Genomic DNA, 18,758 nt, shown 5'->3' with positions numbered 1-18,758 from the left:
GATCAAGGAACCGATTCTTGAAGCCTACCGTTCTTCTGGGCTTCCGGTTCCTTCAGGGCTGCAAGCCCATTCTACCAGAGCCGTGGGTGCGTCCTGGGCATTGCGGCACCAGGCTACGGCTCAGCAGGTGTGTCAGGCGGCTACCTGGTCGAGCCTGCACACTTTCACGAAACACTATCAGGTGCATGCCTATGCTTCGGCAGATGCCAGCCTAGGTAGGCGAGTCCTTCAGGCGGCGGTTGCCCACCTGTAGGAGGGGGCCGTTTTACGGCTCTTTTTATCGAGGTATTCTTTTACCCACCCAGGGACTGCTTTTGGACGTCCCAATTGTCTGGGTCTCCCAATGGAGCGACAAAGAAGAAGGGAATTTTGTTTACTTACCGTAAATTCCTTTTCTTCTAGCTCCTATTGGGAGACCCAGCACCCGCCCCTGTTCCCTTCGGGCTGTTGTTCTTTTGTGTACACATGTTGTTCATGTTGAATTGTTCTTTTGGTTCATGGTTTCAGTTCTCCGAACATCCTTCGGATTGAGTTTACCTTAGACCAATTTATATGTTTCCTCCTTCCTGCTTTGGCACCAAAACTGATGGGCCCGTGATGCACGGGAGGGTGTATAGGCAGAGGGGAGGGGTTACACTTTTTTTAAAAAGTGTAATACTTTGTGTGGTCTCCGGAGGCAGAAGCTATACACCCAATTGTCTGGGTCTCCCAATAGGAGCTAGAAGAAAAGGAATTTACGGTAAGTAAACAAAATTCCCTTCTTCTCAGTCGTCAGGGCATGGATGCGGGGGAATGGTCTCTGCACCCAGAAGTGTTCCGAGAGATCTGTCGCCGCTGGGGAACGCCGGACGTCGATCTCATGGCATCACGGCACAACAACAAAGTCCCGGCATTCATGGCACGGCCTCAGGATCACAGAGCTCTGGCGGCGGACGCATTAGTTTAGGATTGGTCGCAGTTTTGACTGCCTTATGTATTTCCTCCTCTGGCGATGCTGCCCAGAGTGTTACGCAAGATCAGGTCCGACTGCCGTCGCGCCATTCTCGTCGCTCCAGACTGGCCGAGGCGGGCGTGGTACCCGGATCTGTGGCATCTCACGGTGGGTCAGCCGTGGGCGCTTCCAGACCGCCCAGACTTGCTGTCACAAGGGCCATTTTTCCATCTGAATTCTGTGGCCCTCAACCTGACTGTATGGCCATTGAGTCCTGGCTCCTAGCGTCTTCAGGGTTATCTCAGGATGTCATTGCCACCATGAGACAAGCCAGGAAGCCAACGTCCGCCAAGATCTATTACAGGTCTTGGCAAATCTTCTTATCCTGGTGCTCTGATAACGGTTTCTCTCCATGGCCGTTTGCCTTACCCACTTTTCTTTCATTCCTCCAATCCGGAATGGACAAGGGTTTGTCACTCGGCTCTCTCAAGGGCCAAGTATCGGCGCTCTCCGTATTTTTTTCAAAAGCGTCTAGCCAGGCTTCCACAGGTCCGCACGTTCCTGCAGGGAGTTTGCCACATAGTCCCACCTTACAAGCGTCCGCTGGAGCCCTGGGATCTTAACAGGGTGCTAACGGCTCTTCAGAAACCACCTTTCGAGCCGCTGCGGGATGTCTCTTTATCACGTCTTTCGCAAAAGGTGGCCTTTCTAGTGGCAGTTACATCGCTCCGTAGAGTGTCGGAGCTAGCAGCGCTATCATGCAAAGCCCCCTTCCTGGTGTTTCACCAGGATAAGGTGGTTCTGCGTCCGGTTCCGGAATTTCTCCCTAAGGTGGTATCTACTTTTCATCTCAATCAGGATATCTCCTTACCTTCATTTTGCCCTAATCCAATTCACCAATGTGAAAAGGATTTGCACTCTTTGGATCTGGTGAGAGCACTCCGGCTCTACGTGTCTCGCACGGCGCCCCTGCGTCGTTCAGATGCGCTCTTTGTCCTTGTCGCTGGCCAGCGTAAGGGTTCGCAGGCTTCCAAGTCAACCTTGGCTCGGTGGATCAAGGAACCGATTCCCGAAGCCTACCGTTCTTCTGGGCTTCCGCTTCCTTCAGGGCTGAAAGCCCATTCTACCAGAGCCGTGGGTGCGTCCTGGGCATTGCGGCACCGGGCTACGGCTCAGCAGGTGTGTCAGGCAGCGACGTGGTCTAGTTTGCACACTTTCACGAAACACTATCAAGTGCATACCTATGCTTCGGCAGACGCCAGTCTAGGTAGGCGAGTCCTTCAGGCGGCGGTTGCCCACCTGTAGGAGGGGGCCGTTGTCGGCTCTTTTTATCGGGGTATTCCTTTACCCACCCAGGGACTGCTTTTGGACGTCCCAATTGTCTGGGTCTCCCAATGGAGCGACAAAGAAGAAGAGAATTTTGTTTACTTACCGTAAATTCCTTTTCTTCTAGCTCCTATTGGGAGACCCAGCACCCGCCCCTGTTCCCTTCGGGCTGTTGTTCTTTTGTGTACACATGTTGTTCATGTTGAATTGTTCTTTGGTTCATGGTTTCAGTTCTCCGAACATCCTTCGGATTGAATTTACCCTATACCAATTCATAAGTCTTCTCCTTCCTGCTTTTGCACCAAAACTGAGGAGCCCGTGATGCACGGGAGGGTGTATAGGCAGAGGGGAGGGGTTACACTTTTTTTAAAAAGTGTAATACTTTGTGTGGCCTCCGGAGGCAGAAGCTATACACCCAATTGTCTGGGTCTCCCAATAGGAGCTAGAAGAAAAGGAATTTACGGTAAGTAAACAAAATTCCCTTCGTTACCCCTCTATAAATCACTTGTAAGGCCACATCTGGAATATGGGATTCAGTTTTGGGCTCCACATTTTAAAAAGGACATTCAGAAGTTGGAGTCAGTTCAAAGGTGGCAACTAGATTATTACAAGGAATGGAGGCCGCCCGTATGATGACAGGTTGGAAAAGGCTAGAAAAATTTCAGAGGAGATCTCATTTATATGTATAAATACATGTGTGGTCAATATAAAGGACTGGCACATGACTTATTTCTTCCAAAGACAATACTAAGGACCAGGGGGCATGCACTGCGAGTGGAAGAAAAGCGATTCCGACAGCTAAATAGGAAAGGGTTCTTTACAGTTAAAGCAGTCAGACTGTGGAATGCCGACCACAAGAGGTAGTAATGGCAGACACTATAACAGATTTTATATCGGGTCTGCTTGATTTCCTCACAACACAACATTGCTGGTATAAATGATTTGATGACAAAATGTAGAATTGGTGGTGGAAGGTTGAACTAGATGGACCGAGGGCTTTTTTCAACCTATTTAATATGGATCTGTGGGGGATAAATACACAGCCCCCCACCGAACAGCAGTCGCATGTGTATGACGCTGAATAGCTCCACTCATTGAGTAATGTCCGTTCTCTGGTGCTGCTGTCACTTGCTGTTGAAGTGAATGTCTCGGATGTTCTTGGTCACAGTGTTAGTTGCTGCGTCGCTCCAGCTCTGTACACTATGTAACCAGACGACCCGCAATCTGATGGTGACAAGCCATCCTGAGGATATTCTATTATTTAAGAAAAAAACAAACAAACAAACCCAGAGTAATTAAAATTGTAATTCAGTGACTTTTCTCTTTTCAGAGTCAGCCCGGTTTACTGCTGGTCTCTAAGCGGAAATCCCTCCTCGGCGCTGCCCAGATCCTGCTGAAAGGAGGCGAACGTCTGTCTAAGTCTGTAGCGGAGAACCAGGAGAACAAGAGGCAGCGCGACTTCAATTCTGAGCTGCTGAGGCTACGGCAGCACTGGAAGCTGAGGAAGCTGGGGGACAAGATCCTGGGGGACCTGAGCTACAGGAGTGCAGGTAGGAAGCCTTCAGAAGACCTGTGCGTCCTCCAATATGAGGCTCTCGTGGCCATATCAATAGTCACATTGTTAGCCCAGAACTGGTTGAACATAGTTAATAGAACCTGACATAAATCTGTGATGGGAACAAGAACGTCCAAAAGCCGGAATATACAGAGCAAAAGCAGCGCAGCCTCCACCAAAAATGGGGGGGCGGGGGAGGTAGGAAAAGGACAAATGATCGGGCAGAGAAATTCAACATGTCCAGTCCCTAACCCCAAACATTGTCTACTGTGAATGTTAAAAGGCCCCATCCACATTACATGGTCAGTCAGCTGCGACCCCCTTTACCCCATTGCATCTGGCGGTCTTCTTGAAAAGCGTTAAAGGGAACCTGTCACCACTTTTTCGGCCTATAAGCTGCGGCCACCACCACTGGGCTGTTATATACAGCATTCTAACATACTGTATATAAGAGCCCCGGGCTCTGTGTAGACATAAAAAAACACTTTATAATACTTGCCTAACGGTCGCGCTGTGGTCCTTATGGGCGTCTCCGGTGCCGGCGCAGCCTCTTTTGGCCATCTTTGTTCTCCTTCTCTAGTCGCGGTGCATGATTGGTTCGACATCCTCCACACTCGCTGGCATTCAGGTCCTGAGCAGGACCGGTGAGTGTGTATGATGTAGCCGCATCATGCACACACAGGCTTCAGAAAGAGGACGAAGATGGCCGAAAGAGGAGGCGCCGGCACCGGACAACGGAGATGCCCATAAGGCCCACCGCAGCGACCGTTAGGTAAGTATTATAAAGTGTTTACGTTATACCCCCGGCCTGGGCTCTTATATACAGCATGTTAGAATGCTGTATATAAGAGCTCGGTGGTGGTGGCCGCAGCTTATATGCCAAAAAAGTGGTGACAGGTTCCCTTTAAGCGATCTCTACTGCCACCATTCAAAGCCTTTAAGTCACCACTGATACGGAGCTTGTTCTGGGAGCGGCTATAACTTAGTATTACAGGATGAAAAATATTTTTGTGGAGAACTTTAGAGTGATTACATGTGGATATAATATGTGATCACTGTATGATTGTGGGGTCCGACCTTTGGTCCCCCTTAACAACATGCCATCCCTTTTATAAGATGGAGATGCCCCTGTACCCACCGCTCGTCAGGTAGAATCCAGTCTCTCTGTTCCTGTTCTGACGTCTTCCCTTTTTTTCCTTTATTATAGGGTCGCTCTTTCCTCACCAGGGAACATTTGAAGTCATAAAGAAAACTGATATCGATTTGGATAAGAAAATCCCAGAAGATTACTGCCCGCTGGACGTGCAGATCCCCAGCGATCTGGAGGGATCAGCTTATCTGAAGGTTTGGCCTTTATATCACTGTACAGCTCAATGGGAGCCAGTTAGTCTGTACTTATATTCCCATCTGTGGACGGCACGGTATAGAGAAGCTGAGCACAATATGGAGGTGTGTGGGAAAGAGACAGTATACCATATTTCTTTGTCGCTCCTTTGGGAGACCCAGACAATTGGGTGTATAGGCTATGCCTCCGGAGGCCGCACAAAGTATTACACTAAAAGTGTAAAGCCCCTCCCCTTCTGCCTATACACCCCCCGTGCTCCCACGGGCTCCTCAGTTTTTTTGCTTTGTGCGAAGGAGGCAGACATGCACGCACAGCTCCACAGATTAGTCAGCAGCAGCTGCTGACTATGTCGGATGGAAGAAAAGTGGGCCCATATAGGGCCCCCAGCATGCTCCCTTCTCACCCCACTCTTGTCGGCGGTGTTGTTAAGGTTGAGGTATCCATTGCGGGTACGGAGGCTGGAGCCCACATGCTGTTTTCCTTCCCCATCCCCCTTAGGGCTCTGGGTGAAGTGGTATCCTATCGGTCTCCAGGCACTGAGACCGGGCTTCATCCACAACTCCTGAGGAGCCTGCTGGATAGGAGCCGGGTATCGTTCAGGGACATGGCCCTGCTACTTTAAGGTACTCTGTGTCCCCGTGGGGACCGCGCACAGCAACACTCCAGCATTGCTGGGTGTGCTAGTGCACCGGGGACCGCGGCGCTGACCGCGTTTGTGCCATTATACACTGCAGCGTCGCTGAGTGTGTTTGTGTATGGGGACTACCGCGCTGACCGCCGCTGCCATTGTTTGTACTGAGGCGCGGCTGGGACTGTTAGTGCGCCGGGGATTCTGCGCCGGCCGCGCTTATACGGCGGCCGCGCTTATAACTCGAGTCCCCGGCTTTTGGGCCTAGTCTCTTTTTCTTCCCGCCTCCAGCCCTGCCAGTCAGGGGAAGGGCGGGACGCTGTACAGCACGGCAGCACTGAGGGCTGGAGCATGCTTTGCATACTCCACCCCCCTCACTGTGCACAGTGAGGCACCAGCTCCCGCACTTTCTGGGTCACGCCCACGGCTCCCTCCTCTCCTCAGGACGCCGGCAGCCATTCCTGTCAACTCCTAGGACGCTGCAGAGGGGAGACAAACTCTAGGGGTCCCAGGCAGGGATTCTGGTGGCCACACAACCGCTTTAAGCGGGCGGTAAGCAGCACCTGAGGTGCTGGCCCCACTTGTGCAGAAGTGTGATTATAGTTTATATGTTTACAGGCTATACTTTACACTGTATGGTGCACAGTTGATTTCTGGCTATATACCCTGTTGTGTTGCTCAAAGGAGACAACAATATGGCGCCCACAAGAAGCAGGGTGCCAAAACACAGGCTTACTATGCTGCCTGCGCCGCATGTACAACCTCGCTACCGGCAGGTTCCACTGACCCTCATTGTGTCCACTGCTCGGCCCCTGTGGCACTTACTCAGCCGGAGCCTCTGCTAAGGGGGGCCCAGGGGGAACAACCAGCTAACACTGTCCAGGTGACAGGGACGGAGTTTGCAGTTTTTACTGACAGACTTTCTGAGACTATGGCTAAAATACTAGAAGCTTTGCAGTCCAGACCGGTATCTCAGACCATGGGCACTGTGGAATCACTGCCCCCTAGTTCCCTTCAGTTGGAACAACAATGTCCCCCCGGGGTGTCTCATAGATCCCAGGGTGAGGTCTCTGACACGGACCGCAGTCCCAGACCGCCTAAGCGAGCTCGCTTGGAAATCCCCCCCGACCTCATCACATTGTTCAGGGTCTCAGAGAGATGACTCTCGGTATGATGAAGCGGAGGTAGCTGACCAGGATTCTGATCCTGAGGCCGCTCTCAACCTTGATACTCCTGATGGGGACGCCATAGTGAATGATCTTATTGCGTCCATAAATAAGATGTTGGATATTTCTCCCTCAGCTCCTCCAGCAGAGGAGTCAGCTTTTCAGCAGGAGAAGTTCCGTTTCAGGTTCCCCAAGCGTACAGCGAGTATGTTTCTGGATCACTCCGACTTCAGAGAGGCAGTCCAGAAACACCGAGTTTGTCCAGATAAGCGTTTTTCCAAGCGCCTTAAGGATACACGTTATCCCTTCCCCCCCTGACGTGGTCAAGGGCTGGACTCAGTGTCCCAAGGTGGATCCTCCAATCTCCAGACTGGCGGCTAGATCCATAGTTGCAGTTGAAGATGGGGCTTCACTCAAGGATGCCACTGCCAGACAGATGGAGCTCTGGTTGAACTCCATCTATGAGGCTATCGGCGCGTCTTTCGCTCCAGCATTCGCAGCAGTATGGGCACTCCAAGCTATCTCAGCGGGTCAAGCCCAAATTGACGCACCCACACGTACGTCTGCGCCGCAAGTGGCTTCCATAACCTCTCAAACATCGGCATTTGCGTCCTACGCTATTAATGCTATCCTGGACTCTGCGAGCCGTACGGCGGTTGCAGCCGATGCTCTTCTGCAGGCGTTGGACACTCTGAAGGTAGAAGGAGTGGTGATCCCTGTTCCTCTTCAGCAACAGGGTCACGGTTTTTACTCCAACCTGTTTGTGGTTCAAAAGAAGGACGGGTCTTTCCGTCCTGTCCTGGACCTAAAACTGCTCAACAAACACGTAAAGACCAGGCGGTTCCGGATGGAATCCCTCCGCTCCGTCATCGCCTCAATGTCCCAAGGGGATTTCCTTGCATCGATCGATATCAAAGATGCTTATCTTCACGTTCCGATTGCTCCAGAGCATCAGCGCTTCCTGCGCTTCGCCATAGGAGACGAACACCTCCAGTTCGTGGCACTGCCGTTCAGCCTGGCGACAGCCCCCCGGGTTTTCACCAAGGTCATGGCTACAGTAGTCGCGGTCCTCCACTGCCAGGGTCACTCGGTGATCCCTTACTTAGACGATCTGCTGGTCAAGGCTCCCTCCCAAGAGGCATGCCAGCACAGCCTCAACGCTACTCTGGAGACTCTCCAGAGTTTCGGGTGGATCATCAATTTTCCAAAGTCAAATCTGACACCGGCCCAATTGCTGACATATCTTGGCATGGAGTTTCATACCCTCTCAGCGATAGTGAAGCTTCCGCTGAACAAGCAGCTTTCACTACAGACGGGGGTGCAATCTCTCCTTCAAGGTCAGTCACACCCCTTGAGGCGCCTCATGCACTTCCTGGGGAAGATGGTGGCAGCAATGGAGGCAGTCCCTTTCGCGCAGTTTCACCTGCGCCCTCTTCAATGGGACATCCTACGCAAATGAGACAGGAAACCGACGTCCCTCGACAGGAACGTCTCCCTCTCTCAGGCAACCAAAGCTTCCCTTCAGTGGTGGCTTCTTCCCACTTCATTATCGAAGGGGAAATCCGTCCTACCCCCATCCTGGGCGGTGGTCACGACGGACGCGAGTCTGTCAGGGTGGGGAGCAGTTTTTCTCCACCACAGGGCTCAGGGTACGTGGACTCAGCAAGAGTCCTCGCTTCAGATCAATGTTCTGGAGATCAGGGCAGTGTATCTGGCCCTAAAAGCGTTCCAGCAGTGGCTGGAAGGCAAGCAGATCCGAATTCAGTCGGACAACTCCACAGCGGTGGCATACATCAACCACCAAGGCGGGACACGCAGTCGGCAAGCCTTCCAGGAAGTCCGGCGGATTCTACTGTGGGTGGAAGCCACAGCCTCCACCATATCCGCAGTTCACATCCCAGGCGTAGAAAACTGGGAAGCAGACTTTCTCAGTCGCCAGGGCATGGACGCATGGGAATGGTCCCTTCACCCGGACGTGTTTCAGGAGATATGTTGCCGCTGGGGCATGCCGGACGTCGACCTAATGGCGTCCCGGCACAACAACAAGGTACCGACGTTCATGGCACGGTCTCAAGATCCCAGAGCTATGGCGGCAGACGCCTTAGTTCAGGATTGGTCGCAGTTTCAGCTCCCTTATGTGTTTCCTCCGTTGGCACTGTTGCCCAGAGTGTTACGCAAGATCAGGGCCGACTGCCGCCGCGTCATCCTCGTTGCTCCAGACTGGCCGAGGAGGTTGTGGTACCCGGATCTGTGGCATCTCACGGTCGGCCAACCGTGGGCACTACCAGACCGACCAGACTTGCTGTCTCAAGGGCCGTTTTTCCATCTGAATTCTGCGGCCCTCAACCTGACTGTGTGGCCATTGAGTCCTGGATCCTAGCGTCTTCAGGATTATCTCAAGAGGTCATTGCCACTATGAGACAGGCTAGGAAACCAACGTCCGCCAAGATCTACCACAGGACGTGGAAAATTTTCCTGTCATGGTGCTCTGCTCAGGGTTTTTCTCCCTGGCCATTTGCCTTGCCCACTTTTCTGTCCTTCCTTCAATCTGGACTGGAAAAGGGTTTGTCGCTCGGCTCCCTTAAGGGACAAGTCTCAGCGCTCTCTGTGTTTTTCCAGAAGCGCCTAGCCAGACTTCCACAGGTACGCACGTTCCTGCAGGGGGTTTGTCACATCGTTCCTCCTTACAAGCGGCCGTTAGAACCCTGGGATCTGAACAGGGTGCTGATGGTTCTTCAGAAACCACCATTCGAGCCAATGAGAGATATTTCTCTCTCACGCCTTTCGCAGAAAGTGGTTTTCCTAGTAGCAGTCACTTCACTTCGGAGAGTGTCTGAGCTAGCAGCGCTGTCATGCAAGGCCCCTTTCCTGGTGTTTCACCAGGACAAGGTGGTTCTGCGTCCGGTTCCGGAATTTCTCCCTAAGGTGGTATCCCCCTTTCATCTCAATCAGGATATCTCCTTACCCTCTTTTTGTCCTCATCCAGTTCACCAATGTGAAAAGGATTTGCACTTGTTAGATCTGGTGTGAGCACTCAGACTCTACATTTCTCGTACGGCGCCCCTGCGCCGCTCGGATGCACTCTTTGTCCTTGTCGCTGGCCAGCGTAAAGGGTCACAGGCTTCCAAAGCAACCCTGGCTCGGTGGATCAAAGAACCAATTCTCGAAGCTTACCGTTCTGCTGGGCTTCCGGTTCCCTCAGGGCTGAAGGCCCATTCTACCAGAGCCGTGGGTGCATCCTGGGCTTTGAGGCACCAGGCTACGGCTCAGCAGGTGTGTCAGGCGGCTACCTGGTCGAGCCTGCACACTTTCACGAAACACTATCGGGTGCATACCTATGCTTCGGCGGATGCCAGCCTAGGTAGACGAGTCCTTCAGGCGGCGGTTGCCCACCTGTAGGAAGGGGCCGTTTTACGGCTCTATTACGAGGTATTATTTTACCCACCCAGGGACTGCTTTTGGACGTCCCAATTGTCTGGGTCTCCCAATGGAGCGACAAAGAAGAAGGGAATTTTGTTTACTTACCGTAAATTCCTTTTCTTCTAGCTCCAATTGGGAGACCCAGCACCCGCCCCTGTTTTTTTGTGTACACATGTTGTTCATGTTGAATGGTTTCAGTTCTCCGATATTCCTTCGGATTGAATTTACTTTAAACCAGTTTATAATTTTTTTCCTCCTTCTTGCTTTTGCACCAAAACTGAGGAGCCCGTGGGAGCACGGGGGGTGTATAGGCAGAAGGGGAGGGGCTTTACACTTTTAGTGTAATACTTTGTGCGGCCTCCGGAGGCATAGCCTATACACCCAATTGTCTGGGTCTCCCAATTGGAGCTAGAAGAAAAGGAATTTACGGTAAGTAAACAAAATTCCCTTCTTTCTGGCGTATAAGACAACTTTTTAACCCCTGAAAATCTTCTCAAAAGTTGGGGGTCGTATTATACACTGGGTGTCGTCTTATACAGCGGTGCATGGTGCCGTCATGGCTTTACACACAATAAAAGATATTCTCATCTGTCCTCCATGCCCGCAGTGCCTCCAGCTGTTTCTTTCAGTCTACAGGCACACAGACCCCTCCGTGATAGCGTCCAGTGTATGGAGCAGCCGCTGCAGGATGTCGTCATGGCTTTAGTACAGTTGAATTCTTTATGGCGCCACAAAGCATTCAACTGCAGTAAAGCACTGACAGTAGCGGCGGTCATGTGTATTGGGCGTGCTTTACTGCAGTAGAATGCTTTGTAGCGCCGTAAAGCATTCAACTGTAATAAAGCCATGACGACATCCTGCAGCGGCCGCTCAGTTCACGCTATTACGGAGGAGTCTGGGTGCCAGTGGTCTGCAAGAACAGCTGGAGGCAGCACGGGCACGGAGGAGAGGGGAGAATATCTTTTATTGTGTGTAAACAACTGCATGATAGGGGACAGAAGGGAACCAGCAGGAGGACATTATTGAACAATGGGGACATTACAGCAGGGGACACTACAGTAGGGGACATTACTATACAATGGGGACATTACAGCAGGGAACATTACTATACAATGGGGACATTACAGCAGGGGACACTACAGTAGGGGACATTACTATACAATGGGGACATTACAGCAGGGAACATTACTATACAATGGGGACATTACAGCAGGGGACACTACAGTAGGGGACATTACTATACAATGGGGACATTACAGCAGGGAACATTACTATACAATGGAGACATTACAGCAGGGGACATTACTATACAATGGGGACATTACAGCAGGGAACATTACTATACAATGGGGACATTACAGCAGGGGACACTACAGTAGGGGACATTACTATACAATGGGGACATTACAGCAGGGGACATTACTATACAATGGGGACATTACAGCAGGGGACACTACAGTAGGGGACATTACTATACAATGGGGACATTACAGCAGGGGACATTACAGCAGGGGACATTACTATACAATGGAGACATTACAGCAGGGGACATTACTATACAATGGGGACATTACAGCAGGGAACATTACTATACAATGGGGACATTACAGCAGGGGACACTACAGTAGGGGACATTACTATACAATGGGGACATTACAGCAGGGCACACTGCAGTAGGGGACATTACTATTCAATGGGGACATTACAGCAGGGGACATTACTATTCAATGGGGACATTACAGCAGGGGACATTACTATTCAATGGGGACATTACAGCAGGGGACATTACTATTCAATGGCGACATTACTCTGGTCAGCTTACACTCGAGTATATACGATATATCCCAAACTATATTTTAACTGGAAAAGTTGGGGGTCGTCTTATATTCCCAGTCGTCTTTTTTACGCCAAAAAATACGGTAACTTGTAATTTATTCATTAAAATCCCTGGAGTTTGTATGTCCAGTGGGTCCTACTAGTGATTGACAAACTTCTCTTTATGGCTGCATCTAGACATAGCTGTCATTCACTGGTAGGATCGGCCACTTGACTCCTATACATACAAACAGTAGGGATTAATAAAATGCACGTTATGCTGAAACTGTTTTCCACAGAAATGTCAATTTGTTTGGTTCCTCCTGCTCTATAACATCCTGCCTGCAGATCGGATATCATGTGTAACAGGACCGTATGCTTTTAATAAGATTCAGATGATAAAAAGTGATTTAAGTTCACTTTTTATGTCAGGCACATGGTGGTCTAGGAAGCTCAGAGACCCCCTTACCGACCTCCCAACCTGTTTTTTTGACTGTCACTGTCTGGGACCCTGTGGATAAGACAGAATCCATTTACAACCCCTTCTGTCTTCTGCTTTAGGCCACAAATGCCCTCAATGTTTGCTATGCAGTGAATAGAAGCATCAGCTGTACTGAAGCCTCTGTAGGACCGATGGGTCCTAACAGCCCCAGATCAGCTCTGCCAGTGATTTGGGGATAAAACAGTAGTACCAGGCTTTTTTATCCTGACAGTTGAGCATCTACAAGTGCATCTCAATAAATTATAATATCATCAAAAAGTTAATTTATTTCAGTAATTCAATACAAAAAGGAAACTCATATATTATATAGTAATTACACACAGAGGGATCTATTCCTATATATTATATAGTCATTACCCACAGAGGGATCTATTCCTATATATTATATAGAGTCATTACACACAGAGGGATCTATTCCTATATATTATATAGAGTCATTACCCACAGAGGGATCTATTCCTATATATTATATAGAGTCATTACACACAGAGGGATCTATTTCCAGTGTTTATTTTTGTTAATGTTGATGATTATGGCTTACAGACAATAAAACCCCAAAAGTCATTATCTCACGAAATTAGATATTATATAAGACCAACTGAAAAAATGATGTTACACTCAGAAATGTTGGTGCCTACTGAAAAGTTGCTGTCAGGCTGAGGAGAATAATGCCATGTCCGCACACTGCAGATTATTTAACCTCAAAACTGCACCTTCTGGCAGATAAACACACCTTGTGCCAGAGAACGCAGCAAAAAAAAAAAAACAGGTGGTTTTGGTGCTTTTTTTTTTCCCCTTCTTTCTAGTGATATCAGTGGCTGGAACGGCTAAAAAAAACGCACAAAGAATTGACTTGCTGCAGTTTTTGTTCTTTTTTTTAAACCCAAAACTGCAGGCAAAAAAGCAGCTTGCGCGCAGCATTTCAGAATTCTCATATATTGTACTGTGCTGGGAGAAGGAAAGACATGCAGAATTTGGGCACAAACTGCACCAAAAAATGGCAATAAAAATGCAGTGCGCATGGAGCCCAAGGCTATGTTCACGCTGCATCTTTTGGTGCGTTTTGGAGGTCACAAAGATGCACAGAAATACATGCATTTCTTAATCGTTCCTTATGGGAGACCCAGACCATGGGTGTATAGCTACTGCCTCCGGAGGACACACAAAGTACTACACTAAAAGTGTAGCTCCTCCCTCCGAGCATATACACCCCCTGGATGACAAATCTAACCAGTTCAATGCTTTGTGTTCAGGAGGTCATGACCTTCTGGCCAAATCTGTATATGAGGCGGCAGGAGCCTCGTTCTCCCCGTCCTTTGCAGCAGTGTGGGCTCTTAAGGCAGAGATACATTCCCTCGCCAGGGACTCTATACCCGAGATGGTTGCCTTAACTTCCCAGGCTTCAGCTTTTTCATCCTATGCCATGTCTGCCATTCTGGAGGCTTCTCACCGCACGGCGGTGGCTTCCGCTAATTCCCTCGCGATCCGCAGGATCTTGTGGCTTCGAGAGTGGAAAGCAGACGCTTCTTCTAAGAAGTACCTTGCTGGGCTCCCCTTTGCTGGGTCCCGGCTGTTCGGTGAACAACTGGATGAAATTATTAAGGAAGCTACTGGCGGTAAGAGTACTTCCTTGCCACAAACTAGAACCAGGAAACCTGTCCAGGGCAGGAACCAGTCGAGCTTTCGTTCCTCTAACTGGTCATCCTCTAAGCCCTCAGCTTCGTCCACTAACTCAGCCAAGGATCGAAAACCCAGCTGGCGCGCGAAGCCGCATCCTCAGAAGAACGGAGGAGCCGCTGCCACTAAGGCAGCCTCCTCTTGACTATCTGGCTGAGCCAGCAACGTCCTTGGTCGATGGCAGGCTCTCCCACTTTGGCGATGTGTGGTTTCAACACGTCTCCGATCAGTGGGTGCGGGATATCATCTCTCACGGCTACAGGATAGAATTTTCTTCCAGCCCGCCAAACAGATTTTTTATGTCCACTCCCCCCTGCTCCAAAGCCGCCGCCTTCTCTCAGGCCGTGGCATCCTTGCAGGCCAATGGAGTAATTGTTCCGGTTCCCGCCCGGGAGCGGTTCAGAGGTTTCTACTCAAACCTCTTCCTAGTCCCCAAGAAGGACGGTTCCTTCCGGCCCATCCTGGATCTCAAGCTTCTCAACAAGCATGTTCAGGTGCGGCACTTTCGCATGGAATCTCTGCGATCGGTCATTGCCTCAATGACCCAAGGAGATTTTCTAGCATCCATCGATATCAGAGATGCTTATCTGCATGTGCCAATTGCAGTTTCACACCAGCGTTGGCTACGCTTTGCAATCGGAGAGGAACATTTCCAATTCGTGGCTCTCCCCTTCGGGTTAGCCACGGCCCCTCGTGTTTTCACCAAGGTCATGGCAGCAGTGGTTGCGGTTCTGCATCTCCAGGGGTTGGCAGTAATCCCCTACCTGGACGACCTTCTAGTCAAGGCTTCTTCCAGTGCAGACTGTCAGCGGAGTGTCTCGCTCACTCTCGCCACGCTTGTTCAATTCGGGTGGCTTGTCAATCTGCCCAAGTCCACTCTGACCCCGACCCAGGAACTTGCGTACCTAGGGATGCAATTCGAGACTCTGCCGGCACTTGTGAAGCTGCCCTTAGTCAAACAGCAGTCCCTTCATCTGGCGGTGCGTTCTCTGTTGAAGCCCCGCCGTCGTTCCATCAGGCACCTCATGCACGTGCTGGGTCAGATGGTGGCGTCAATGGAAGCGGTTCCCTTTGCCCAGTTCCATCTGCGTCCTCTGCAGCTGGACATTCTCCGCTTTTGGGACAAGCGGACCTCTTCCTTGCACAGGCTAGTGGCTCTGTCGCCACAGACCAGGAGCTCTCTTCAGTGGTGGCTTCGGCCTCTCTCTCTGTCTCAGGGACGCTCCTTCCTGACTCCGTCCTGGGCGATCCTCACCACGGACGCCAGTCTCTTCGGCTGGGGAGCAGTATTTCTCCACCACCGAGCACAGGGCACTTGGACTCCGTCCGAATCAGCCCTCTCGATCAATGTGCTGGAAATCAGGGCTGTACTTCTAGCTCTCGTAGCCTTTCACCACCTGTTGGCGGGCAAGCACATTCGAGTCCAGTCTGACAACGCGACAGCTGTTGCCTACATCAATCACCAGGGCGGGACTCGCAGCCGCCTGGCGATGTTAGAGGTTCAACGCATCCTTCAGTGGACGGAGGACTCCAAGTCCACCATATCCGCAGTCCACATCCCAGGCGTAGAAAACTGGGAGGCAGATTCTCAGCCGTCAAACCGTGGACAGCGGCGAGTGGGCCCTGCATCCGGCAGTGTTCCGGTCAATCTGCCGCAAGTGGGGCACTCCGGTAGTGGATCTAATGGCATCCCGGCACAACAACAAGGTCCCGGTTTACGTGGCTCGCTCCCACGATCCTCAGGCCTTCGCAGCGGACGCGCTGGTTCAAGATTGGTCCCAGTTCCGTCTGGCCTACATGTTCCCCCCTCTAGCTCTCTTGCCCAGAGTCCTGCGCAAGATCAGAATGGAGGGCCGTCGGGTTATAATCATTGCTCCAGACTGGCCCAGGCGAGCTTGGTACCCAGACCTGCTCCATCTGTCCGTAGAGGTGCCGTGGCATCTCCCGGACCGCCCAGACCTTCTCTCTCAAGGTCCGTTTTTCCGCCAGAATTCTGCGGCTCTCAGATTGACGGTGTGGCTCTTGAGTCCTGGATCCTGACGGCTTCAGGCATTCCTTCCGAGGTCATTTCCACTATGACCCAGGCTCGGAAGTCTTCCTCGGCCAGGATTTACCACAGGACTTGGAGGATTTTCCTGTCCTGGTGTCGCTCTTCCGGCCATGCTCCTTGGCCGTTTTCCTTGCCGACCATCCTGTCCTTTCTACAGTCCGGTCTGCAGCTAGGACTATCCCTCAATTCCCTCAAGGGACAGGTCTCGGCTCTGTCGGTATTGTTCCAGCGGCGTATCGCCCGACTGGCCCAGGTGCGCACCTTCATGCAGGGCGCATCTCACATCATTCCGCCTTACCGGCGGCCTTTGGATCCCTGGGACCTTAATCTGGTCCTCACGGCCTTACAAAAACCCCCCTTTGAGCCTCTTAGGGAGGTTCCTTTGTTTCGACTTTCACAGAAAGTGGTCTTTCTGGTGGCCATAACTTCTCTCAGAAGAGTCTCTGATTTGGCTGCGCTCTCTTCGGAGTCACCTTTTCTGGTTTTTCACCAAGACAAGGTGGTTCTTCGTCCGACTCCGGACTTTCTCCCTAAGGTGGTGTCTCCTTTCCACCTTAACCAGGACATTTCATTGCCTTCCTTTTGTCCGGCTCCTGTTCATCGCTTTGAGAAAGCGTTGCATACTTTGGATTTGGTGCGGGCGCTCCGAATCTATGTGTCACGCACCGCAGCTCTTAGGCGTTGTACCTCTCTTTTTGTGCTAACCACGGGTCAGCGCAAGGGTCTCTCGGCTTCTAAACCGACCCTAGCTCGTTGGATTAGGTCGGCCATCTCCGATGCCTACCAATGTTCTCAGGTGCCCCCTCCGCCAGGGATTAAGGTGCACTCGACCAGAGCTGTCGGCGCCTCCTGGGCTTTCAGGCACCAGGCTACGGCTCAGCAGGTTTGTCAGGCTGCCACTTGGTCTAGTCTGCACACCTTTTCGAAGCACTACCAAGTGCATGCTCATTCTTCGGCAGATGCGAGCTTGGGCAGACGCATCCTTCAGGCGGCTGTCGCCCATTTGTGAAGTTAGGTTTTGCCTACTTCTCAGTTCTGTTTATTTCCCACCCATGGACTGCTTTGAGACGTCCCATGGTCTGGGTCTCCCATAAGGAACGATGAAGAAAAAGAGAATTTTGTTACTTACCGTAAATTCTTTTTCTTATAGTTCCGACATGGGAGACCCAGCACCCTCCCTGTTGCCTGTTGGCAGTTCTTGTTCCGTGTGTTTTCACCGGCTGTTGTTGTAGAGAGGTTCCGGTTATTCTGGGTTTTACTCTATCTCTACTTATGGGTGGATGTCCTCCTTCAGCTTTTGCACTAAACTGGTTAGATTTGTCATCCAGGGGGTGTATATGCTCGGAGGGAGGAGCTACACTTTTAGTGTAGTACTTTGTGTGTCCTCCGGAGGCAGTAGCTATACACCCATGGTCTGGGTCTCCCATGTCGGAACTATAAGAAAAAGAATTTACGGTAAGTAAACAAAATTCTTTTTCCTTCCCCCAGCAAAGTCTGAGATTTCTGTCTTGCGCTATATATATATATATATATATATATATATATATATATATATATATATATATATATATATATATATATATATATATATATATATATATATATATATATATAATATATATAATATTTTTTTTTAGTAGATGCAGCCTAGACGCAGCATGTCAATTCGTTTTGCGTTTTTCCAGCTTTTTTGAGACCTCCAGTCAATAGAATAGACTTAAAAACACATTGGGAAAAACGTGGCAAAAACTCATACGTTTTTTGGGGGTTTTTTATTTTTATTTTTGCCACGGGTGAGTTTTTTGGGCTAAAAAACGCTGCATGTTTGTGATTAAAAAAGATACTGTGTGAACATAACCCTACAATACCTTGTTTGCAGTTTTTTTTTTTTGTTTTTTTTTTCCTTTTTTCGCTTTAATGGGGTACACGGGTAGAGACCATGGTGTATTCTGCTGCCACTAGGAGGCTGCCAGCACTGCTCTTCGAGGCAGCCTCCTGACCACAGGCTCAGTATCCTGCAGACATTCCCCTTAAGGACGCTTTACACGCTGTGACACCGCTAGCGATCGCACCCGCCCCCGTTGTTTGTGCGTCACTGGCAAATCGCTGCCCATGGTGAACAATATCGCCGGTACGCGTCACACGTACTTACCTTCCTAGCGACGTCACTGTGGCCGGCGAACAGGGGGAGGTTTGTGCAGCGTAACAGTGACGTCACACAGCGGCCCATCAATAGAAACGGAGGGGCGGAGAGCAGCCGCAATAACGCACGCCCACCTCATTGCCGAAGGACGCAGGAACGCTGTTCGTCTTTCCCGGGGTGTTACACGTAGCGATGTGTGC

The 18,758-nt window shown here is 50.6% G+C and overlaps 1 protein-coding gene across 1 annotated transcript in view; it reads left to right on the top strand.

The window, feature by feature from the left end:
* The window catches only part of MED17 (mediator complex subunit 17), a 96,525-nt gene that overhangs the window by 11,007 nt on the left and 66,760 nt on the right, over positions 1 to 18,758 (top strand). The window contains exons 3-4 of the mRNA XM_075334687.1: positions 3,588 to 3,807; positions 5,020 to 5,156. Coding sequence (XP_075190802.1) covers positions 3,588 to 3,807; positions 5,020 to 5,156 — 357 coding nt within the window. The remainder of the gene's footprint in view (positions 1 to 3,587; positions 3,808 to 5,019; positions 5,157 to 18,758) is intronic.

Source organism: Anomaloglossus baeobatrachus, chromosome 2 (genome assembly GCF_048569485.1).
Source record: "Anomaloglossus baeobatrachus isolate aAnoBae1 chromosome 2, aAnoBae1.hap1, whole genome shotgun sequence".
Lineage (NCBI taxonomy): Eukaryota > Metazoa > Chordata > Amphibia > Anura > Aromobatidae > Anomaloglossus > Anomaloglossus baeobatrachus.
The sequence above is the reverse complement of the archived record's forward strand: the minus strand, read 5'-3'. Positions and strand labels throughout refer to the sequence as shown.